Genomic DNA, 25,174 nt, shown 5'->3' on the forward strand with positions numbered 1-25,174 from the left:
TGCAGGAAGTGTGATTGGAGGGGGTGGGGGGGCCAGTGGGTGACTTGGGTGGACTGACAGACAGACAGGTGGGCGTCCCCCTTTTGCTGGGAAGCCTAAGAGGAAGCTGGGCTCAGTGGCCGGCTCGGATGGGCTAAGACAGACACACAGATGCACCTTCCTTTGAGAAGGCCTCACTCACTCTGCGGGAAACGAGGTGGGTTGTCGTTGACGTCGGTGACCACAATGGTGACGGTAGTGGAGCCCGAGAGGCCACCCAGCTGACCCGCCATGTCCGTGGCCTGGATCACCACCTCGTAGCGCTCCTGGCTCTCACGGTCGAGGTCAGGCACAGCCGTCCGGATCACGCCTGTGGGGAGTGAGGGTGAGGACAGGGACACCCCCCACCAGCGGCCGGCTGATGTGGAGACCCCCGCACAGGCTGAGGCACGACTCAGTGAGCTCACGACCCGGTGAGCTCCGGGTTAGTTCAAGTTCAGGCGGAGGGAGAGCGGGCGACGCAGAAAACACATTCACACACTCACAGAGGAACACTCAGACACAGGCTCATGTGGCTACACACACACTCACACAAAAACACTCACACGGGGTCGTCTAGATGCACTTACACACACCCACACACAGGCTCATACGGATACACACACACACTCACACAAACACACACACAGAAACACACACAGGCTCCTAAGGATACTCACTCACATTCACGCACCCCCCCACTCATGCTCACACAGATGTACTTGCACAAATAACGCGCACACACACACACACACACGCACACACACACGCAGACGTGTTAACAAGCACCCGCGGGCGTGGTGCTCTTATGCTGCGTCTGTGTGGTTGAGGGAGTTTCCTTACGAGCCGCTGGGTCCCGGAGTGTGGTCGACGGGCTGCGCCGGGGGCTCTGGGGGCCACATGTGGCCTTGAGGCCGCAGGTTCCCCACCCCGTACACTCTCATAGACACGCACATTCATACACTTTCAAACACTCTCTCACACACACAGACAACACCAAAGCAACTGAACAGACTACTTAGTTTGCCAAAAAAAAAAAAAAAAAAAGGCCTACGGTGGACTAGAACCTGCCACTGTGTGATCTCCACCCCGCCGCTGGGCGACCGGTCCCACTTTTGGGGCCTCAGTTTCCCCACCTGGTATTCTATGTGTGAGCCAGGCCTGTGCCTGATTCATCTCTGGGAGCAACAGTCAGCCCAGAGCCAGGCTCAGAGTGGCAGGTGGTGGGCGTGTAGCGGGGGACTGGACTCACATCCACACTCAGGCACGCTCACTCCGGTGCCATGCTCACCTGTACGCACACCTGTGGGCCATGCACATAAGAACACACACAGTGCACACTCATAGCCACTTTCACACAGTCTTATCCACACCCTCCCCCACAGCTAAATTCTCCCCCAGCCCTGGGGGCCTCCGTCCCTCCCCCTGGTGAGTCCTCTGTCCAGGCACCAGCTAATCGCTGAACAGACAGTCCTCTGAGCTGTCGATGGAAGTGGGGAGGGGCAGCAGGAGAGGGGTGACTGCAAGATTAACTCTGCTGAGGGGAAGGCTGGGCTTCTTGTCTCCCAGCCAGCAGAAGAGACTGGGTCTGGGAGGGGGAGTTGATGAGGCATTCAGAGCCTCTCCCGCCACCCACTCCAACCTGCCGAGCACCAGGTGGTGACAGGTGGTGCCCAGGGCTTGTGCGCCAGGTGGAGTCATGCACCAGCAGCCCCATGATGTGCCCCATAAAACCCAAGCTCTGACACCTGATGTCCCCACGAGTCCCCAGCCTCTAGCAAAGACAGTGGAATGGGAGGAGAGGCTGCAGCGTGTGCGTGTATGTGCGTCTGTGTGTGTATTTCTGTGCGAGGCTGGGGTAGCCAGAGGAGGGGCACCCAGGTGGCGCTCCTGCTTTTGTGGGATCACATGGAGATAGGGAATGGGCATTCTGTCTAATCGAGGGTCACACAGGTCGTCTATTGGTGGCCCTCAGGACTCCTCAATAGGCCCCCCGACTCCTCCTCTGCCACAGCTGGTCTTCCCAGGAACAGGGGAGTCTTGGGAGCAGACTGCCTTGGGATAAATCCCAGATCTGCCTTTTTTTTTTTTGGCCATGTGATTTTGAACAAATCCCTTCACTTCTCTGAACCTCAGTTTCCTTATCTGCAAAATGGGGACAACCATTATACCTACCTAAAGAACAGAATTTCTCAAACTTGGCACTATTGACATTATGGGCAAAAGTCTTTGTAGAGAGAGAGAGAGAGAGTGTGTGTGTGTATGTGTGTCCTATATATTGTAGGATATTTAGTGGCATCCTTGGCTTTGACCCACTAGATGCCAGTTGCAGCAACCTTCTGCCTCGGTTCCAAAAGTGTCTCCAGCCATTGTCAGTTGGTCCTTGCGGCAAAATCAGTTGAGAACCACTGAAAACAGCTAGTGTAGGATTTCATCTCATGAGAGTTATGTGAAAATAAGAATAACTAACATTTATGTGCATTGACTTTGTGAGTTGCCTCCTTTAATCCTCTCAACATCCAGAGGAAGGTGCTGTGATTATGCCCATTTTATAGATGAGGAGACAGAGGCACAGAGAGGCTAAGTACCTTGCTCAAGGTCACGCGGGTATAAAGTGCGCAGCCGAGATTCACGCAGGCACTCTGGCACCCGAGTCCATATTCTCAGCTTCTTTGCTAGACTGCCATACAAATGGAGGTCCCTTCCCAGTCCACCCCATCTCCCCTGTCCCAGCCACCCCATGTCCAAGAGGGTGGTCCTGCTTAGCCCCTGGAACATCCTCCTGTTCTTCTCGGTCCTGACCAGGCAAGCCATGTTTTCATGGTGCAGCAAGCCCCTCGGCCCACCCACCAGGTGCTGCCCGGAAACACCGTGGCTGTGAAAGGGGCACCTCCGGGTGTCAGCTGTCTGCGGGCCGAGTGTCTGCAGCTCTGGATGGCAGGGGCTGTGCTGGGAAGGTGGGGTCTGTCTATCCTCCACCCTGGGTGGGTGGAAGGAGGGAAAGAGCAGAAGGGGGAGAGACAGGAGAGGAAGAGGAGAAGGTGGCAGAGAGGGAAGGGGAGAGAGAGAAGAAAAGGAGTTCTGGGGAAAGAGCCAGAGCCAGAGAGGAAGAGAAGAAAGGGAGGTAGAGGAGGAGGGGTGAAGAGCATGGAGCAGTAGGGAGAACTAAAAGGACCAAAGGGAGAAGGTGGGAGGTAAGGCCAGAGAGAAAGCCAGAGATGCCCAGGAAGAGACAGTGAGAGAGAGAGACCAACAGAGAGACAGAGAGAAACAAAGAGAAGGAGAAAGGAAGGAGGGAAGGAAACAGGGCAAAGAATGACAGAGAGCACAGGTGGACACACCGACCATAGACAGGGAGAGACAGGAAGGGGTGAAGAGATGTGGGGAGAGGACACAGCAGACAGAGAGACCAACAGTGCAGTGGCCACCAGCCCATGGAGCTGGGCGTCCTGGCAGAAAGGCAGGGAAGGGAGCTGACCTTGGCTGAACACTTGCTGTGCTTGTCACTTTCCACCCAGGATCCCACCGAAGGTCGAGGTTTCGTGGTAGGATTTGGCGCCACTGTGCATCTATGGGCTTGGGCACCAAAGGCTCAGCATCCCAGCTCTGAGTGGGGCTGGGAGCAGAGGTCTGGCTCCACCGCTGTGGGTGAGGAGAGAGGCCCCACCTGGCTACCCTCCTTGCTGTCCCTGTCACTTCCAGCTCCAGAGAAACTGGGGACACTAAACCCTTCTCACTTGGAAACTGGCCATGAAGCCATGTAGAATGTGCTATCCAAGTGCCATCTCTGGGTGTGTGTGAAAGGAGTACTCAGAGGCCATGCTGCCCTTGGATTCCGTTCCTAGGGTCACATGCTGCAGATAGGTTGCTATGGTGATAGTGCCCAATGAACCACACCTTTCGGTATCCATGCTCTTGGGTTGTCCCCTCCTACACTGACCCTGGCCTTGGCCGTGTGACTTGTCCTGGCCAATGGGACATCAGCAAGCATGACAAAAGCAGAGGTTTGATAAGCCCTTGTGTGCATAGGCCTGTCCTCTTGGAATTCTGAGACCACTGTGCTGAGAAGAGGCCTGGGATGAAAGGCCACTCAGAGAGAGCCCCAGTCATGTTAGCTGTCCCCGCTGAGTCAGCCCCTGGCAACTGACAGCTGACCATTGCCACAGGAGTGACCCCAGCAAAAGAACTGCCCAGCCAGCCTGCAGAAGTGTGACCAATAATAAATCATTGTTGTAAGCCACTAAGTTTTGGGGCAGTTTGCTCCATAGCCGCAGATAACTGATAGAGAAGTCTAGTTGGCTGGGCTGTTCCTCTGCCGGTTCAGTCTGGGCCAGTCACTCAGCTGCGTCTCACGGGAGGAGCAGCTGGCAGAAGGTCCAAGATGGCTCATTCATAGGCCTGGCAGTTGGTCCTGGCTGTGGCTGGGACAGGTTGGTTCTCTCATCCTCTAGTAGACTGGCAGCCTCACATGGCAATCTCAGGACTGTGTTCCAGGAGAGCAAAAGTGAAAGCTGAAAGGTCCCTTAAGGCCTAATCTGTTCATTTGCATAACATCCATTCTGCTGCATTCTATTGGCCAAAGCAAGTCCCAGGCCCGCCCAGATTCAAGAGGTGCAGAGACTCCACCCCTCAGTGGCAACAGTGGCAAAGTCACATTCCTAAGAGCCATGCACAGGGCTGGGAGGAACTGATGGCATATTTTCCTAGCTACTGGGTTCACCCCGCCAGGGACTCTCCCTCCCGGTACTGGGAGAAGCACCCTGGAGGCTGTTGCACTCCTGGGGGGTCTAGGTACAAAAATCCCAAGTCAGTCCATGAAGTTGTTCTGGAAACCTTCTGCCTCTGCACGTTCATCTGTCCACACATTCATTCATTCGACTCTCACAGCGGGCCTGCTGTGCCAGGGCTCCACAGCGCCAGACGGCAGGGAGTGTGGAAAGCCGGGCCCTGGAGTCAGACAGGTGTGGGTTCCAGTCTTCCCGCCCTGCACAGGCTATCATCTGACCTTGGGCGGGTTCTGGAGTCGCTCTGAGCCTCTGTCTCTTGTCCTACCCAGTAGGGCTATTGAGAGGGTTAAATGAGACGAAGCTTCCAGCAGCAGGACTTACACTTTGGAGATGCCTCGCTGATGCTTTTCCTCAAGTCCTGGGTTGGGGACCGCATAGATAAGTTCCACAGGGGCAGAGATCCATGCTCATCATGGTATCTACAGGGCTTGGCACACAGCAGGCGCCCAGACAGCATTTTGACTGACCGACTGCCCCGGCCCCTCCGCCACCCCTCTCTCAGCCCGGGTGCAGCTGTCCCTGTGTTTTGGGCTTCTCTGTTAGAACCAGAGCTCCATGAGGGCAGAAACCAGGTCTAGTTAATTATCCTGACCTCAGGATCTGGCACTTAGAAGGTGCTCCACAAATGTTAGTTTCATTCCCTCCCGGTGAAACGGACATCTCCCGCACAGCGGAGGATTTTCAGCAGAGACGCTGGAGTCTCAGAGAGTCTTTCTGTTCCTGCAGGGGCGGTGGTGGGCGGGGGCTGATAATTATAACCTGGCCTCGGCTCCCACAGCCCTGTCTTCACCCAGCGTCCCGGCTCCGGCTGTTGTCCTCACCGCCCCCCGCTGTCCCCTCCAAATGCTGCAGAAGGGGCCCTGGAGCCCGTGTGATGCCTCATTAGCCTGCAAATGCCATCCCTGTCGCCCCTGTGGGGGGTTTGCTGGCAGGCCTGGCCTTTAAAACACACAAGTTAATTCCTCCTCAGGCACGGGGGCCTGGCGCTGCCCCGCCTCCTCCCTTCCCTCACACCTTCCTCGCAGGCCCCGTTCCGGCTCTGCTCCCTGCTATCTGCACAGCGAGAACAGACTGTACCTCGCAGCAGCTGCTAAATATAGACCCGCATCAGCGGAATATTCCTGGCTGGGGAAATAGAGCTGGGGCTGGGAATGGCACAGGGCGGCTCTTGCCATGGGGCTGTGGGCAAGGCGGAGGGCTCTTCCTCGGAAACGGCAAGAAGGACCCTCTCAGACTGAGAAGTTGGGGGACCCTGGAAGGAGGACCCCATTGGACCTCCTTCACCTGCCACACCTGCTGCTTACTCTCTGGCTCCTTGGAAACTGGTCCTGCTCCCCTGGGCACTCTGGCCTCCACTTGCCACCTTCCTCCTGACCCTCTGCGCTGGGGGATGCTCTTCCGTAGACACTGGCTGCCCTCCTCACCCTCGTGGACTCTGATCCTTCATCTGCCACCCTGGCCTCCCCCTAGATTCCGTCCTGGCCCTTCCATTATTCCTGTGTTCGTCCTCTTCCTCCCCCGCAAAGGCTTCCCAACCCTAAGGTCTGCTCCCTCCTCCTCGGGCTAAATGGATGAAGGCTTTCCACCACCATCATCATCCCCTGGCACCAGGTGCTGGGCTGAGCACGTCACACACTTGCTGTCCCCTGAGTCTGCAATGCTCCTCCCCAGCAACCCACATGGCTTTTACCCTTGCTTCATTCAGTCTCTGCCCCAAGGTCGCTTCCCCAGAAAGGCCCGTCTGATTTCTTAATCTGCGTCTGTCTCCTCACTCTGCTCTGGTTTTCATCCTCACACTCATCAGTACCTGATGTTATGTTAAATGCTCTGTGCTCATTTTCTGTATTCTTTACCTCAATACAAGCTCCATGAGGGCAGAGCCTTAGATGTGCCAGCTGCTGCATTCCCCGTGCCTAGAACAGAGCCTGGCACATAGCAGGCACTCAGTAAGTAGTTGTTGAATGAATGAACTTTCCTGTGGAATCCTCACAACAGCCATGTGGGGTGGGTATTGTTATCACCGAGGGAAACTGACGCTTAAAGAGCCCCGACCATTCCTGGAGCTCCACGCCCATCTCTCAGAGGGCCTGCTAGAGGTTACAGATGTTTCCTTCCCCCTCTTTTCTCATCTTAGGGCCAGTATGCTTAAAGCGGAATTATTCAGCTCTGCACCGGATGCCAGGACACACTGGCTCATTCCTCTGCTCCTAGATGGTTTTCTTAATTCACATCCCTCCTGTCTCTGTTGGAGGTGCCCCTGCCTAGATGAAGTCACCCAACTGGCTTGAGAGAAACTCCCGACTCCTCCCTCAACCTAGTCCTGTGGATTTATCTAGGCCCCCAAGGTTTACCCTTTGCAGGGTCTTGCTGCGACCTCTGCCACCCTCCTTGTTTCTCTACAATGTCTCAACTAACCCTCACTACCAACCCTTCATCATCTCTGGCCTCCGAACTCAACAGGCAGGTTAAGGAGTCTGAGTAGGTGTCAGGAAAGGGTGCAGCTTTTGGTTTTTGTCCTTCAGGGCTCTACGCTGGGCACCCCAGGCTCTGGGGCCTTCCTGTCTCCAATGCCTGCCTCTGAGCCAAGCTCTGGAGCAGCAGCCCAAGGGACCTTGTTAAAATGAAAACCTGAGCTTGTCACTTCCTTGCTTAGAAGTCATCAATGAACCCTCAATGTTGGGGTTGGGGGGAGGAGAAACAGGCACGCTCACACGTGGCTCTCGGAGTGTCATCTGGTACATTTCGGCCTTATCTATCGAGATTCCAAATGCATGTGCTCTTTGACCCAGCTTTTGCACTTCCTGAAAATTATCCTGCAGATATACTCACACAAGCACAAGATGATGTATGTATGAGGTTATTCACTGGAGCATTGTTCATTGTAGCAAAAAGATTGGAAACAGCGTAACTGTCCATCAAGAGGGGACTGGCTAAATAAATTTTAGTGTATCCATAACACCCGTTAAATAAAAGAATGAGGAAGCTCTTTATGTACCGATATGGAATAATCTTCAAGATGTATTGTTAAGCAGAAAAGGCAAGCCCTGTGTATAGCATGTGTTTATAGCTACCATTTGTGTAAAAAAAATAAAACAAATATAATACATGTACCTTATTTTCTTGTACATGTATAGAAGAGCTCTGGAAAGATACACAAGAAAATTGTCTTGGTTGCCTTGGGGACAAGGACTGGGTGGCTGGGGGACTGGATGGGGTGAAGAATTGCCACTAAATGCCTGTTTGGACCTTTTGAATTTTAAACCTTGAAATGTGTATCTATTAAAAAATGACAATATTTTCAAGTGAATGAGTCTAAGATCTCCGAGGATATATATGCCAAGTGGCTACCTTTGGGGCTGTAATTACTGGGGATAGGGAGTGGGAAGCACTTTGTTTTTTCTTTTTAACATTTCTTTAATGTTTGTATATTTTCTAAAATGTATTACTTTTGTAAGAAGAAAAACTAATGAAGATATTATGTGTAAGAGAATACAATTATAACAGTGCTCAGAGAATGGAATCTGTCCCCTTCCCCCCTAAATGAAACACACACACACAAATCCCAAACCCAAATCCATCAACTTCCCCCCTCCCTGCCCTCAACCTCTACCCTGGCCCCTTGCCCTTAGAATAAAATCCAAGCTCCTAGCCTGGCGGACACCAGCCTGCCGACATCACCTCTCAACATGCATGATTGCCCAGGCCTGAGTTGCTCACGATTTCCTTCATGCCTTGGTTCTTCTTGTCCCTCCAGCTTTTGCCTGAGCCATGCCCTCTGCCTGGAATGCCCTTCTCTGCAGCCTGTCTGGCCGACAGCTTCTTCCCTTTGGAGATTGCTGCTGCTGCTTCCAAAAAGCCTTGCGTCCTAATTGCCCACGCATATGCCCGTCACCTTGCCCCACGGGGCTTAGAGCCCCATGAGGGCATTGGATAAATGTTCTGTGGCATCTGATATCTCATCTCCCACCTCCATCCCTGCCTTGCCCCCCCTATCTCAGGAGCAGCGAGAGTGCCCCTGTTGGAATCAGCAGCCACCCTAGCTGTGTGACCTTGAGTGAGGCACTTTGCCTCTCTGGGCCTCAGTCTCCTCATTCTGTCCTCCCGGCCCTCCTCCCCCAAGGATCCTCAGAGACTAGTCAAGTTCTAACCTCACAGTGAGTGAAGTGGGGGACCGTGGGAGAGGTGCTGCACCATGGCTTGGCGGTGGTGTTGGAGGGGCCAAGGATAAGCAAAAAAGCAGCCGCCCTTCCATAATGGTCCTTAAGTGTCCCCGTCTTTCCACCAGACCGGTAACAACTGCCATGTGAACACAGCTCCCAAAACAGCTGCAACGGAGCACTTCACCAGCCACCGCTTCCCCCAACCTACATTGCTACCCGACCCGGAGAGAGCTGCGGACAAACTGGCTGCAATTTAGCTCCAAGGACAAGTGGAGCCACTCAGTTTAGACCTTTGAGGTCTTTTCAGGACACCCACAGTCTCTTGCCTTTTTGTTTCTCTGACAGTTTTGCAGGATGCCCCAACCCCCATTCCTTTTTCCTCCCTCTGCCCTCCCCCTTCCTGCCCAGCTAACCCTGATCCTCCCCTCTCCGTGACCCTGGAGTCTCCTGTAGCCCCAGATGCCTCCTGTCCTCTGTGCTGCCCTCACAGCTGTTGACAGGGCAGAAGGCCAGCCAGACGTCTGGGGGTGTCCTTGGCTGCTGCGGCCCCACCCCCGCCCTCGTCCCGCCCCCTGCGGCTCCCTTTGGCCCATCCCCGCCCCTCACCGGTCTTGGGGTCCACGGTGAAGTGGTGCTCGCCGTCCAGCAGGCTGTACACCAGCCGAGCGCTGCTGCCGTACGTGGGGTCGTCTGCATCCGAGGCCATCACCTGCATCACCGACGTGCCTGGGCCCGGGGGACCAAGCGAGACAAGCGTCATCTGGGGCTGCTGTCCCCTCACCTCTCCCCACCCCAGGCTCCTGGAAGACGACTCGCTGGAGAGAGTACCCATCCTCACTCTGAGTCCCAACCCGCTTCTTGACTCGGGGCCTTCCTACTGGCTCCAGCGCCACCGTGGAGTGAGACCTGGTTCAGATCCCCCATGGGGGGCTCCCAGCTGTGGGACTCTGGCGAGGAAGAACAGCCCCTCTGAATCTCAGTTCCCTTTTCAGCAAAATGGGGGTAATCCTAGTCCTTGGTTCACCAGGTTGAGGGAATGAGTTCTAAACTCCAAGCACAGAGCAGGTCAGAGCAGCCTCTCAAGCATGGTGGCAACAATCGTCACCAGTTGAGGTCATCACAGTCAGAGCCAGAGCCAGGACCAGGACTGGAAACCAGGACCCGACTCCCACCAGCCCAGGGGTCTTTCCACACACTCCAGCCCCTCCTAAGTCTTCAAGAGACTTCTGCCTCCTCCCTCCCACCATGGCAGTAGGGGACAGCCCAGAGGGACAACTAAGTCCACTGGGGCTCAGAGGCCAGTGTCTCTTGGCTCGTGGGCAGGAGAGTGGCAGCACCAGCTTTCCCTTTGGCAAGTAGCTGGCTGTGAGCCCTGGTGCCCTCCTCGCCCCTCCCCCGGGTGCCCAGACATACCCCCCCCCCACACACGCACTTCTCCTCATGCTCTGCACGTAGGCTGCTGGGGAGAGTATAAATTGGATAAAAGTCCATCAAAGAGCGGCAATTAAGTTATTGATTTTCGACGCTGCCTCATTAAACTGGGAGCTTCTTTCGGCCTGTCCCAGAGATGGCTCTAATTTGACATCATGTTCAATTTGACGAAAGCAGGCTTGGGACGTGTGGCTGGACCAGGCGGGGGAGAGGGTAAGGGTAGGGGGGGGTCAGATGGGGGGGCAGCAAAGCCGTCTAGTCCATCCAAACCCTTCCAGAAGGAAGGGAATGAGATGGAAGACCCAAGAGGGAGTCTTGGGGGCTCAGGATACAACCCAAAGGGGAAGAGACTGAGACCCCCCTGCAGGGAGATACCCTCTGCTGGGTCCCCTGCTGGTGGGGCAGGGTGGGGCCCTCCTGGGGCTGGGGGGGGGCTCTCTGGGCCAGCAGGGCGCATGCTGGGAGGTGAGGCCAGTTCACTGCCTGGCTAATGAGTAAGACTCTGGAAGTGCTACTGCAGCAATTCTGCTAAGCCCAGCCCGCCGCCCGCCTTTCCCACCTCCAGCCTGGGGCCCTCGATCATTCCAGACAGACACATGTATTTATTTTTCACTCTTTTGCATTTCTTATTTCCCTCTCCCACTCCCCCCTGCCAGCCAGAGCCTCCTAAACTGGCCCTGCAATGCGCCTCTCTCTTTGGCCGCTCCAGCTCCACGTCAACCACATCAGAGTTGCCAGGGAAGCAGGGGAAGTGGGGTGGGCAAGCCTCCTCCCTCCTGACGCTGGAGCCGAGGGGTCTCCTAGTCAGGGCCAAAAGCACAGCCCAGGTGCCTCCTGGCTATGCATGGGGAAGGAAAGGAATGAACTCCTAGTGAGCACCCCCTGGACACTCGGCTTCATCAGCCACTTAAACCCATCACCTCTAATCCTCATAGCATCTCAGAGACTCAGAGTGGGACCCTCTAATATTACAGGTGAGGAAACAGGTCAGATGATAGAGGAAAAGATTTGATTGAGGGCACAGAGTGAGGAAGTGGTGGTGGGATTTGAACTCAGGATTCTGTGATGCAGAAGCCCTTTTGGGAACCAACGTCAGCACAAGCACATTGACTTTGGGGCTGGTGGTTGGTGTACTGAGTCACAGTCAGTGAGTGATGGTGCTGCTACTTAGTAGAAGTTTGACCTCAGACATGTCACGAATCCCTTTGTGCCTCAATCGCCTCATTTGTGAAATGAGGATGACAGTGTTACAAATCTCCTGAGATCATTTTGAGAATTCAAATATATATTTCCATGTTCAGCACCGAGGACAGTGCCTGGCCCATGCCAAGCACCCAGTGGTCATCGCTGTCTCGGGAGGCATGGCATGCTAGTATACAATGGCACAATGACGCCTCCCCCTCACAGAGGTATTGAAATGGAAGAAGATACATAAAGCATCAGGCACATGGTGACTGTGAAATAAATAGTGGTTGTTGTAACTGTTATGCGAGAGGGTCTCCCTGTGAATCCCCTCTGCAGGCTCTCCCCCGCCCCCAGCAAGGCACAATGCTGGGCTGAGTGACTCCCCAGAGACATGGCTGAGCTCTCTCTCTCTCTCCCTGGCTGCATCCCAGGAACTCCCGAGGGGATGATGGAATCATTTCCCCAATCCGGGATTCTTTATTGCAGCCATTACAGTTAATGCCGACACGTGGGGATGGTGAAGGGTCAGTGATTCACCACTGGTTCCCCAGGCCCCACGGGAATAGCTTCTTCGGGCCACACAACCTCTCCCACCTCCTTCACAAGTCAGCAGCTCCCCAGAATTGGCAGACAGAAGGGAGCCAGGTTTGTGGCTGCTGTGAACCACCTCGGGGCCATCCCCCATGCGCTCGGCAATTTACATTTTACAGTGTTCTGTCGTGTCCATCGTTAGACCTCACATCAACTCTGTGATACAGACGCAGGGGTGTGCTGGTAAATGTCTAACCGTCGGCTCCCAGGGGGTGGAGGGGTGGGGAGAATGCCCTGCTTTATGGTGTTTGCTGATTTCCATGGTGTAAATACTCAAGTCATGACCCAATTTCAAGCTACCAATGTGATACCAGCTGGCCCACAAAACTCTTGAAAACCAATATGGGGCTCCCATGAGCGGGTACAGCCGACTCCAGCACACCCCTGCGTTGTTCCCACTCTACAGCTGAGCAGACCGCTATGCAAGGCGAAGGATGCCAATGTGAATTAATATTGAAACTCATTATTAATCATATATCCTTATTCAATAACAATGATAATGGTAGATTCCATTTATTGAATAACTACTTTGTGTTAGATACTATAAGCCCTGATGTATATTATCACACGGAATTTACAAAATAAAGCCTTGAGATGGGCTCTATTAAGATTTCTACTTTACAGATGAGGAAATGGAGGCTGAGTGAAGTTAAGTATTGAACCTCAACTTTCCTCATTTGTGAAACGGGGGTAACAACACTACCAAACTCACAGATCATTGTGAGAACTCAGATAGATTTCCATGTTCGGCACCGAGGACAGTGCCTGGCCAAGTTCATCAGGCAAGGAAGTAGAAGCAGGATTCAAACCCGGGTGGATCTGATGTCAAAACCCACACGTATCCTGCCTTAAGGTAGGAGGAAGGGTGGACTGGAGTTGAAGTAGAGAGGTGAGTGAAAGGGAAGACTCAGAGACAGTGAGAGGAAGAGGAGAGGAGGGGAAGGGCAAGAAGGTGAGTTCAGATTCTCCTCCCCTAACTTCCCCGAGGAGGGCTGGGCTGGCTGGGATGCGCAGTTCGCTGTCCATGGTACTGGGCCCCCAGCACTTCCGCTCCAGGCTGGAACAGGAAGGGTTGCCCAGCTGACTCTTGGGCAAACAGCACCTCAGGGCCCCAGGAACCAGGTGGAATGTTAGATATGGAAAGGCTGGCCCTTGGAGAGCACAGAAACCAGCGGTTCTCGGCTTGGCAGCACAACAGCATCTCCTGGGAGCTTTAAAATAAAACAGATGCTGAGCCCCATCCCTGGCCAATTAAATAGGACTCTTGGGGGGTGCAGCCCAGGCAAAGGTAGTTTTACAGGCTCCAGAGTGATTCTAAAGTGCCTCCCAGCTTAAGAGATGCCCTAGACCCAGCCCCTGATGGAATGGATGAGGAAACTGAGTCACAGAGGGGCTCAAGGGCTTTCCCAAGGCCACATCATTGGTAAGTAGTAGGGAAAGAGTCAAACCCGGGTCTGTCCGGCCAGCATGCCGCCCTTCCTGACTGACTGAGCCCATACTGAGACTCACACCCAGAAGGAAGCAGCCAGGATGACACATGCCACCTGGTCATCAGAGCTCCTCCCACCGAAGCCAGAATGAGAAGTCAGACACTCCTGAGAGGGGACGCCCCTCACATCTCTGTGGAGACTGGGTGGGCTTTGGCGTCCCAGAGTCCTGGGTTCAAATCCCATGACTTCCTCACTCTGTGCCCCACCTCAGTCAAATGTTTTCCCCCATCTGGACTGTGTCCTCACCTGTAATATTAGAGGAGCCCACTCTGAGTCTCTGAGATGCCATGAGCATTAGAGACGATAGGTTTAAGTGGCTGGTGAAGTCGGGTGTGTAGCAGGTGCTCACTAGGAGTTCATTCCTTTCCCTCCTCTCTTACAGCCAGGAGGCACCTGGGGCCGTGTCCTTGGCCCTGACTAGGTGACCCCTGGGCTCTGGCATCAGGAGGGAGGGGGCTTGTCCACTCCTCATCTCTGGTTTATCTGGGCGGCTCTGACATGGTTTGTCCTGGCTCCCAGGCCAGAGTTCTTTCCTTTCTTATCCCTTAACCCTTGGTGTCTGTGAGATGCAGCTGAGGCTGCAGACTCAGGCTCCAGAGCCCCCAGGAAGAGCCCCCGCTGGCTCTAGGCGGGGATGGTCCTTCGTGGGGCAGAGCTCAGGGACTGCAGACCTAAATTCTCATTCCAGCCCTGTCCTCGGCTTTGTGTGGCTGTGGAAAAACTACTTGATCTGATCGGGCCTCAGTTCCCCTTCTGTAAAATGGAGATAACACTTTATCACTTCTGCCTCCCTGGATGTAGGAGACCCCTTAATGAGAGAAAGAGATGAAGCACTTTGGAAAAGAATAGAGTGCTCAGCTGAGGTGACCAAGTGTCATTATTATGAAGACGTTTGTAATTATCATCATCCTGCCTCTTCCCTACCTCCCTTTGCCACCCTGCTGGGGCTGGGGAAACCCTAGGCTCACATTTAGCTTCTCAAACATTTATAAAAAATGAGTCCCACCCCCTGCTGCTGCCAGCGCTGCTCGGAATGCTTTCTATTAAAAATTAAAAACCACTTGTCGAGTCCCTGGGAACGCTCAGATTACACAGGAAACAAGCCCCTTCTCAAACTCCCCCCTGTCTGCCCTCCTCCCAGCTCCCTCTTCGATCATCACTTACAGCGCTGGCGGCTGGGCCGGCTTTGACCCTGCTTCCAGCCGCCCGCCCAGGGCAGCCTAATGCAGACGGATGATGCACAGGAGACTCAGGCAAGTGGCTGCACGGAGGAGCAGGTCCAGAGACAAGTGACAGAGAAGGTGGTGCAAAGACAGGGGCCAAGGAAGTGGGTCAGAGATGGAGAGTCGAGGGTCAGGGGGACAGAGATACAGAAGGATGGACAGTGGGACAGAGAGAGTTTGACAGAAAGAGGTAGAAACACAGAGGTTAAGTAGGAAACCAGAGTTACACAGAAACAGAGATGGAGAAAATGGAGCAAAGACAGCGACATATGTGAAGTGAGGGTAGGGTGAGTGGGACGAGGGACAAGGAACAGAAAGATGAGGTTTGGCCTATGAGGTGAGGGACCCCTATGCTGCAAACCCCCTTCTCCAGGGGCTCCGGGGAACTCCTGAACACCCCCCGGCCCCTGCTTCATTCTTTCTTTCCTTGTGGATCCCAGCCATGGACTTGCCCATCCAGGCAATCCTTGAGTTTGTGTGCATCTGACACATCCACTGAGAAAGACACTCCCCTACCACCCCAAATTGAGACCTGCAAGTTCTTCTGTCCTCTCCACATTGACATGTGGCCCTCTGTGACATAGTCTAGTGACCTCGTTTGTTTGGGACAGCAACATAGCATCCCTCTGCCACTGGCAGAAAGTAAATATTTTTTGCTCATGACTCAGTCCCATTTATTCCCCCAACATCTATAGAGCAACTACTATGTGCTACACCCTTGGAGGGCAGGTTGGTAGCTGTATCACCTTGGCACCCCAGTGCCATGTGGGCACAGGGCCTGGCGTAGAAGGGGTGCTCATGTTTGTTGAACGATTTGTTGATGGAAAAGACAAAGAGAGACATGGATACACGCTTCCCTGTCCAGATCACCCGGGCCACAGGGCCCACTCCTGAGGGCCAAGGCTTTTGCTCCTCTCTTCTGCCTCTCCCCACCAGAAACCTCCTGTCCCATTCCCCCAACCCGGGGGGTGAGCGCCAGTGCCGTTGCTAGGCAAGGAGATATTGCACATATAGATCTTCCTGGACTTTAATTAAAAACATCTTTAGAAGTTGTCTCTGCAGAGGCCAGCGATTGATTCCTGGCTTGGGCCTGAGGGCTGCTGAGCCACACTCTCTCGGCTGCAGACGGGACAATTGCAGGCTCCCAGCCTGCTGCTGCCCTCCCCAAATGAGCCCTGTGGGGAACATGCTGGTTCCTGCCTTCCTCTCTTCCTCTCTGTCCCCATCCCCCAAGCACTGGATTTAGGAATCAGGCAGTGGGCTCTCTCACCCAATTCTATTTTCCTTCCCCTCTTGAGTCTCAGTTTCCTTAGCTGTAAAATGGGGATGTCAACGCTTTAACCCAAGAGAGTCCTGGGAGGATGAAATGAGATTAGGGATGTGAAAACGCTTAAAGACCTGTGCAAGAAATGACTGTTGGAAGCCATGGATGCCGAGTCAAGTAACTTGGATTCTGGTTCCAGGTTCTGGGACTAGGTCTGGCTTCAGCTCTTACTGCGGAGTCTCAGACAAATCACTGTATCTCTCTTGCATTTATTTCTGCATTGGTAAAATGAGGATGCTAATACCTGCCCTGCTTATTCCCCAGGATTGTGAGAATAAAGAGAAACAGCTCTGTGAAAGCAGTGTTGGCTGATAGCTATTATTTAGTGAACATCCCAAGAAGTGCAGGCTGTACTACCAAACAGTCTCTTCCCGTCTATTAAAGATGCTGCTCACAGAGGAATTGGAATACATGGAAAAGAGGCTGCGGCAGGGCCCCTGCACATTTCCACGGTCTACTGAACCCCAATCCCATGGTCCAGCAGTGTCCATTCTATGGCTTATATGCCACCACTTTCTCCTTCCTTTGCTTGTGGCAGACATCACTAATCCATTGTGGCATTCTTTTATGCTGAGCCTGAAGGAAACCTTAGACTACTCAACACAGCCTTACAGCCACTACCAATTGGTCAGAGTGGGCACAAGAGGCGAAACTGATCTGCCACCACGCTGAGGGCAGGGGTGATGTCTTGTGTCCCTACATACCTAGCAAAGTGCTATGTGCATTCCAGGCACTAATATGTGCTCATCGAATTAAAAGCACCTACTTATTTCTCTATCCTCTGTGGGGCTACACAGAAAGTAAGTGCTAATAAATGTTTGCTAAGCTGGGTGACTCATCTCTGCAGGCCCTACAGAGCCAAGTACATTGGAGGCCTTGGGTATAATGGGTGCAAATAAACATTTGTGGATTTCATTCAATTACTTGGCTTTACATCCCCTGCAGTGCCCAGGATAAAGTGGTGGTTAATAAATGTGCATTGTATTGAATTTCTCGTTTCTGTATCTTCAGTAGTGCCACATAGTGTCTCGCACATAGCTGGCAAGTTGAACTGGGTGTGGGAGACCTGTGAAATCCTTTTGCTGTCCACTGGTGGTGACACAATGGGGAAGGGGTCTGGCTCTCCCACATCGAAAGATTATCTAGTCCAACTCTTCTGCATCAATGCTCACTCTCTTGTTGATTTCCTCCGGCCTCACACTGTAAATTCCCTCTCCCTGCTGATGACTTTCAAAGTTGTATCTCTAGCCCTGTCCCTCCCCAGACATCGAGGCTCACAGGCCCAACTGTCCTCTTGACATCCCCACTCGGGCTTCCAGTGGAGGTCTCAATCTTAACGTGCCCCAAGATGAATTCTTAGTTTATTCTGCAAACTTGTTCCTGGAGCAGTCCCTGTCTCAGCCACAGCATTCATCCCGTTGCTCAGGCCCCTAAACTTCAGCATCATCCCTGTCTCCTCTGTCCCTCACTCCCACGTCAGTCCCTCACAGACCCTGTTGGTGCCACCTTCAACGCACATCCGGAATCCCATCTCTCCTCACCTCCAGCACTGGTCCAGTCACCTCCCTACTGATCTCCCTACTTTCAATCTCGCCCCTAGAGGCTGTTTTCAACGTGGCAGCCAAAGAGTCATTCTTTTATAATACAAGTTGGATCCACGTCACTCCTTTGTTCCCTACCCCGCTCAGAGTACAACCAAAAACCTTTCAATGGCTACCAAAACCTCCATGATCCAGCTTCTGGTACCTCTCCTGAGGTACCTGGACACTCTCCCCCTCACTCACTCCCCTTCAGCTACACTAACCATCCTGCTATTCCTCAAATATGACAGACACACTGTGCCCCAGGACCTTTGCACTTGCTCTTCCTCCTGCCTGCAACATTCTTCCTCTAGCTTAGTAGTTCTCTAAGTGTGGTCCCCAGATTGGCAGCATCTGGGGGGCAGCATCACCTGGGAATTTGTTTAAAATGCAAACATTTCTAACAGCCCAGACCTGCTGAACCAGAAACCCTTGGGGGAGGGAGGCAGTGCATTCAGGTAACTTGGGTGCACAATAAAGTTTGAAAGCCATTGTTTCACATAGCTCCTTGGTTCCCTTCCTTTGGATCTTTGTTCAAACGTCCTCTTATAGAAAGAGAGGCCTCTCCTGGCCCCTCTGTCTAAAACAGCACTCCCCTCAAATCACTCCCAATTCCCTTATTCTGCACACAGTTCTCACACCACCGGGCAAATTGCACATTCGCTTGTTTGTTTCCTTCCTGTCTCTCTCCCTGCTGTAGCATGCAGGCCTCCTAAGCATCCCCAGTGCCTGGGACAGTGCCTGGTACACAGTAGGCACTCAACAAACATCTGTTGCTTGAATGAACCCCCTTTGTGCTTAGCAGAGAACTTCGGGTCCAAAGGAGGTGGGGACCTGCCCAAGGTCACTGGCGGAGCCAGGCCTCCCGACTGCCAGCGCGGACCTGCTTCGCTGCACCGGGCTCCCTGCGGCTGGCGGCCCCTCCTCAGAAGCGTGGCTCATCGGAGGCCCCCGGCACACTTCCCTTCCCTTTTAAGCTGTGAGTGGTTTAATTTGCCAGCGCTGCTGCCTTTCATGTCCTAAGCTGCGTCCCTGCTCCCTCTGATCTCCGAAGCTGCTGGGACCCTGGTGCCGCTTGTCCGCCCCGCCCTCCGCAGCCTAGATCAGGAGGCTCGGTAATTGCAACTGATTTTCAAAGCCGCCTGGAATCTCCGCAAGCACCCTCCTGTCAGATTTGCTTCCCCTTCAAAAAGTTGCTCAAATGAAATAAACTAATTTAATTTCCGCTTCTCCCCTCTCCACCCCCCTTGGGTTCCCCAGCTTGTCCAAATGGAGTCACCCTGCCTCCGACTCCTTCCCACTTGGAATGCGAGCATTAGTGGGCTGAGAGAGGGAGATGGGCCGGGCTGCATCTCTCTTAGGCCGGCGCTCACGGACTGGGGGCTGGCCCTGCCTCCTACTCGCTGTGTGACCTTAGATGAGTCCTTGCCCTTCTCTTGGTCTCAGTTTCCCCACCTGTGAAACAAGGACCCTTTTCACACCAACAGCCTGGGGGCCAAGCCCAGCAGCTTCCTCCATCACTGACTCGCTGTCAGTGCTACATCTTCTCTTCTCCCAGAGCCTCAGTGTTCTCATCTGTTCAATGGGGATTCTAACATCAGTCCTGCCACCTCTCAGAGTTGCAGTGCAAATGCAGTGGTGATGACGCCACCATGGTGGACATGGGGCTGCTCCTCCCTCATCACTCCCATCCCCCACCATTCTCCCCAGTGCATCAGAGGGAGCTTTCTAAAATGCAAACCTTAGGTCGCCTCCTTGCCCTTCCCAGGTTCCTGCTTCCTTCTCTAGCATCAGCTCGCACCACCTTTCTGGCTGTTTCCATGCAGAAACTTGCAAGTCAGTTTTGGGTGGAGGGAGACAGGGACACGTCTTTTTAGGCCAGTGCTTAGCAGGGAGCTAAGTTCAAGTCGGGGGTGGGAGGTTCTGGACCTGGGAGGTCAGGGACTTGTGCTGCCTTTGACTTGCAGCATAACCTTGGACACGTCACTGTCTCTCTGAGCCCGAGTTTCCCCATTTGCAAAATTAATTTCTAAGCTCTTGCTGGGCTCTGAAATTCCACAGGTCTTTGCCATTGATGACTTCCAGATTTCCCTCTCCAGCCTAGACCTCTCCACTGAACTTGTATATTCACCTGCCTTGTTCGTGGTCTCCACTTGGCTGCCTGGGAAGTACTTCCAACTTGGCATGTCTGAAACCAACGTCCTGGTTTCCCTTCATCCCCCAAACCTGCTCCGCCCCTCTCAGTAAATAGAAATTCCATCTATTCAACTGCTCAACTTAAAATCCTAACAGCCGTGCTTGAGTTTTCTTCCTCTCACACCCTGCATCCGATCCATTAGCAAATGTTTGCAGCTCCACTTTCACAATAGTTCCAAAAGTTGGCCTCTTTTAACACCTCCACTGGTACCACCTTGTTCCAAGCCACCACCATTTCCTGCCTGGCCAATTGCAATATCCTGCTCTGGGGCACCCCGCTCTGTCCTTGCCCTTTCCCCACCCAACTATTCTTCATGACCCAGCCAAGAGGCCCTGTCTGAACTAAGTCAGATCGTGTCATTCTTCTGAACAAGACCCTCCACCGATTTAGCTTGCTCAGCATAAGAGGCAAATCCCTGAGTCTGCGTGATCTGGTCATTTCTTCTCCTGGGGGAATTCAACCCCAGATTAGGGATGTGAAAACGCTTAAAAACCTGTGCAAGAAATGACTGTTGGAAGCCATGGATGCCGAGTCAAGTAAGAGGTAGAAAACCCCAGGGCCTTTGCATGTGCTGTTCCCTCTGCCCAGGGCCCATGCTCTCACTTCCTTCAGGTCTTTGCTTCAATGTCACCTCCTCAGAGAGGTCTTACTGGGCCAATGACCTATTTGTTTACTTGCTTACTGCCCACCTTCCATGGCCAGAATGTCCCCTCCATGAGAGCAGGGAGTCTTTTCTGCCTTTTCACTGCTGTGTCCCAGTGCCTTGCATATAGTAGGTACTCAAAAAAATATTTGTTCAGTGAATGAATGAACATACTCAAATACATATGTAGCGTGTCACATGCATGCACAGGTCTTAAAGTACCCCTCGGCTAGCCATGTGTGTGCACATCTGCACACACGTGTGGCATGCACGCATACATCAGGCACACATGTATACCAGCCTGCGCCCATATTCACACCGTGCCGATCCCCACTCTCTCACCATCCCTTTGTGCCCGCCTTCTCCCTGGTCCACGCCCCCCTCCTCCCCTGTTGGCTGCCTGTTTATTACCTGCCAATCTGCCAGATTTGGCCCAACCTGGGGAAGCTGGGGGTGAATGTACCCTCCGCCAAGAGCCCCGGTAAGTACCCCTCCCTCCCATAGAGCTGGGAGGTCCAGCGCCAAGCCCTTGGCCACAGCGAGTCAGAGAGGCAGAGTGGCTGGAGACCTAGGGCGGCTGCTCCCTGTGTAGCCTGGCTTGCAGATGACTTCAGGTAACACAGTGGGAAGGAGATGGCAGCTACTGGCTTGGGCCCCTCACCCCATGACTCTAGTTTCTACCAGAGCCTCAGGAGCCCCAGGCTAGGTGGAGCTTTGACAGGCAGGCAACTGTCTGGGGGTCCCACAGTGACGGAAGGCAGAGTCACCCACCCTTTAGTGTCAGTGTCCTGTTGCTGTGTGAATGGGTTTCTGAGTACAGCTGTGTCTGATGTCTTCATGCAGATGTGCATTTGGTGTGTGCGCAGCCCCCCTGCGTGGGAGCAGCCATACTCGGGTAAGCGCAACTGAATCTGTGTCCGGGGGCTCAGCCATCTCTGTGCAAGTCTGTTCCCAGGTGGCTGGGTCTTGCTGAGTTGTGGCTTCCCTGCAGGCGGCGTATGAAGCTGCTGGAAGTTGTTCACCTGGCTGTGGCCATGCCTGTCTGCGGTTGCTCTCTAGTGGGCCGGGCCCACAGGGGGAATGCCTGGTGGTGGCTCTTGCATGTGGCCAAGTCTGTGCAGATCTTTGTGTGACGGCTTGTGTGTGGCTACGTCAGGGTGTGAGGGCATGTCTGGCTGTGTGGCTGGGGCTTCTGTAGCTGCGTCCCAGCACGGTTGTTCCCGGTTGTAGGTGTGCCCGAAGGCGGGACTGTCTGTGAGGGGTGGTAGCCAAGGGCCGCGCTGTGTCCGTGTGCAGTTGAACTTTCATGAAGGGCTATGTCAAGGTGTCCAGCAGTGCCTGCGTGTGCGATCGTGTCCAGATGTCACCTGAGTGGGGGTTGCGGGTGCAGAAGGGAGCTAGGGTGTATGGTGAGTCTAGATCTGTGGCTGTGTCGGCATGTGTGACTTCGCGTGGGTGTGTGACCACGTCCGAGCACATATACCACTATGTCAATGTGTAGGTCCATGTCCGCGTGGGGGCTGGGTCCATGCATGTGGCTGAGGTCACAGGTGTGACTTTGTCCAGGACGATAGCTGGCCCCAGAGGGCACCTGGGCTCATGTCTGTACCCTGTGCCCTGTGCCAGCAGCACCTGTCTCCCCTCCCCCTCCCTAGAGGATCAGTCACTCCACCTCCCGCAGGCTCCGCACGTCACCCTGCCCTGCCCCTAGAGCCCGCAGCCCACCTGTGGGCGAGAGCTCGGCCACGCTGCCGATGTAGGGGCCGTGCAGGAAGCGGGGCTCGCTGTCGTTGATGTCCTGCACCTTGATGATGAACTCCGACTCGGGCTCCAGCAGGCGGTTGGTAGCGCGATCCCGAGCCTGGGCCCGCAGCGTGTAGAAGGTTTTCTGCTCCCGGTCCAGGCGCTCCATAGCATGGATGTCACCGGTCAGCTCGTCGATCAGGAAGATGGTCCCCGCGCCCTCGCCTGAGATGGTGTACTTGATGGCCCCGTCGCCCTCGTCTGAGTCCGAGTGGATCTGGGGAGGCAGGAGGGAGGTGGGGGGAGGCTGGGGAGGAAGCTCCTTCCCGCCTTCCCCCTGCAGTCCCACTGGGGGTCTGTCCCTAAGCACATCTCTTCTCCAGCACACTGAGGCCAGGGCAGCCGTGCTCACTGCAGTCCGGCTCTGGCTGTCTCTGGTCCGGAGTGTTTCCCCAGCCCTCGATGGCTCTCCCTGCTCCAGCCCCACCCCTGTAATCTACCTTCCCCTCTGCACCCAGAGCTACCAGCCCGGAGGCAGATCTGAACATGGCCGCTCCTGCTTGCAGCCCTTCCAGGGCTCCCATTGCCTATAAAGAAGTCCTGAGCCACCTCCACACCTCTCTGTCCCTCGGCACGCAGAGCCCTGGGGCTCCTGGTTCGAGCCCCTCGCCTCATTTCTCTGCCTACTGAAAGTCTACTCGTCCCACAAGGCTCAGCTCCAATGCCACCTTGCCCAGAAACCTTCTCTGGATCCCGCCGCTACCACCTGGCAATTCCCCTCCAAGATCTCTCAGTACATCACGCCACCTCGATCAAGCCTCCAGCCATGCAAGAGGACTGTAGCCAGCATTTCCCCAACTTCATGTGTGTGCAAATCACCCGGGAACTTGGTAAAGTATGGACTCTGACTCCTGGGATGCGGTCTCAGAGTCTGCATTTCTAACCAACTTCCAGGTCCACCTCTCCCTAGACTCTGAGCCCCGGGAGGTTAGGGGTGGCATCTGACACATCTGGGCATATGGAGAGCCAGGCTCACGAAGTGGCACATGGTGAGGACAGGGAGCACAGGGACAGAGGAGAGGGGATGCAGACTGAAGGAGCACCCACATGCACCAGGCGCTGTGCTAAGCAATTTATAGACTTACCCGGTTCAGGACTCTTTTTAAAAAACCTACTGAAGTAGGTTTTGCTACCCTCATTTTAAGGATTTTTTTTCCTTCATTTTCCTACTGGGGATCAGAGAAGTGGGATGATTTCCTCAAGGTCAGACCACTGGAGGAGCTGGCCTGGCCCACAGCCAGGACTTCCTCACCCCATCCTAACGCCTCTGGAGAGGAGCCCACGGGAAGGGACAGGCAGTGCAGCCTGGCCTAGCCTTGGCTGTGGCATCATCTCCCTGTGTGTCCCTTCCCCAAGTCACTGCACCTCTCTGGGCCTTGGTCGCTTCAGCTGTAACATGGGAATCCTAACAGCGCCTCCCTCCTGGAGCTATTGAACCAAGACCCCGCATAAGGCCCTCAGCAGCTGCCGGGCACCATGTGACATTTATGTTTCCCAGCCAGCGTGGCAGGGGACTGCCCACAGAATGGTGGTGCAGCAGGGCCCCACCTGGCAGGCAGGAATCTTCTAGTTGCTGCATCATAGAGAGGTCCGAGCGGCTGAGCGTTGGGGTGTGGGAGCGGGAGTATTTATCGCAGGTATGGAAGTTTTCTACTATTTTAACAACCAGCTCAACTACACCCATTTGTACTAGCTGAAAATCAGGCCTGCCTGAGACATAATAAGTGTCCAATAAATGGTAGCTAGCGTTATTATTATATTACTACTAAATGTTACCTATATATAACTGGGATGCAACTGAGGCACCATTAGGCTCTGGATCTCAGGCTGTTTCCACTGCCCTGAGATCTCCTGGGTGAGGAAGCAGCAAGAAGCGTGTTTTCTTGCAAACAGAAACACCTAAATCCTTATCCTCTGATGCCCAAATCTCCGAGGCAGACCTGAGCAGAGGGAAATCCATCCCGACGAAACCAGCGACTTTGAGCTTCTCTCTAAGCTTCCGTGGAGATGGGACGGGAACGAGAGAATCCCTGAAGTTCCTTTCAGGGCGGGGCGCTGTGGGCCTGGCCCACCAGGCAGGAGAACAGCTGCCAATGAAGTTGTCACGAAGGGGGATGAAAGCCCATCCCCTGCCACGCGGGAGGAGCCTGGGTATAAATTCTGCTGGTGGAACTTTGTGTCTGAAAGGTGGATTATAGAAGTGCCATTTGGAAGATTGAATGGCCCATAAACATTTTCATATTTCATTAGCCGATTAATGGGCATCTCTCTCTTTTTGGCGAGTCTGCTGATTCTCAGCAGAAATTGCGGGGAGTAAATGGAGGCGTCTGGTGGAACCTTTCTGGGTCCCCGTCCTGTTATAGATTGCCCCAATTAATGCCCGTCCTGGGCTCCACTGAGAAGCCTTCTTCCTGTCCAGTTACTGTTAATAGATTTCTCATAAGTGGCTGGATTGTAAAAACCTCATAACTCAGTTTAATGCCCCCAATAAAATTATCTCAGGACGTCAGCCCTGAATCACTGGCAGTGCTGGGGATGAGGAGACCTGTCTCTCCTGTTTGCTGTTTATGCTTTTCTCCCACCTTTGCTCAAGGGAGATGGGAGGGGAGAGAGTGAATCTGTTCCATCTTGGGTGTTTCTATCCACTTCCCAATCAGATCTGTTGGCTGCTTATGTAACGAGCAAAGATTTCTGAGAAGTGTGGTAGGATAGTCACTATTTGGGGGGGGGATGCTTCACAGC

General features: G+C 53.9%; 1 protein-coding gene across 1 annotated transcript in view; it reads right to left on the reverse strand.

Moving 5' to 3' along the window:
- CDH22 (cadherin 22) overlaps positions 1–25,174 on the reverse strand; it is a 121,987-nt gene that overhangs the window by 36,989 nt on the left and 59,824 nt on the right. The window contains exons 3-5 of the mRNA XM_045528554.1: positions 22,355–22,649; positions 9,572–9,691; positions 182–349 (exon numbers count right to left, since the gene is read on the reverse strand). Of these exons, the coding sequence (XP_045384510.1) occupies positions 182–349; positions 9,572–9,691; positions 22,355–22,649 (583 nt within the window). The remainder of the gene's footprint in view (positions 1–181; positions 350–9,571; positions 9,692–22,354; positions 22,650–25,174) is intronic.

This window comes from Lemur catta, chromosome 17, assembly GCF_020740605.2.
Source record: "Lemur catta isolate mLemCat1 chromosome 17, mLemCat1.pri, whole genome shotgun sequence".
In the NCBI taxonomy this organism is placed as follows: Eukaryota; Metazoa; Chordata; class Mammalia; order Primates; family Lemuridae; genus Lemur; species Lemur catta.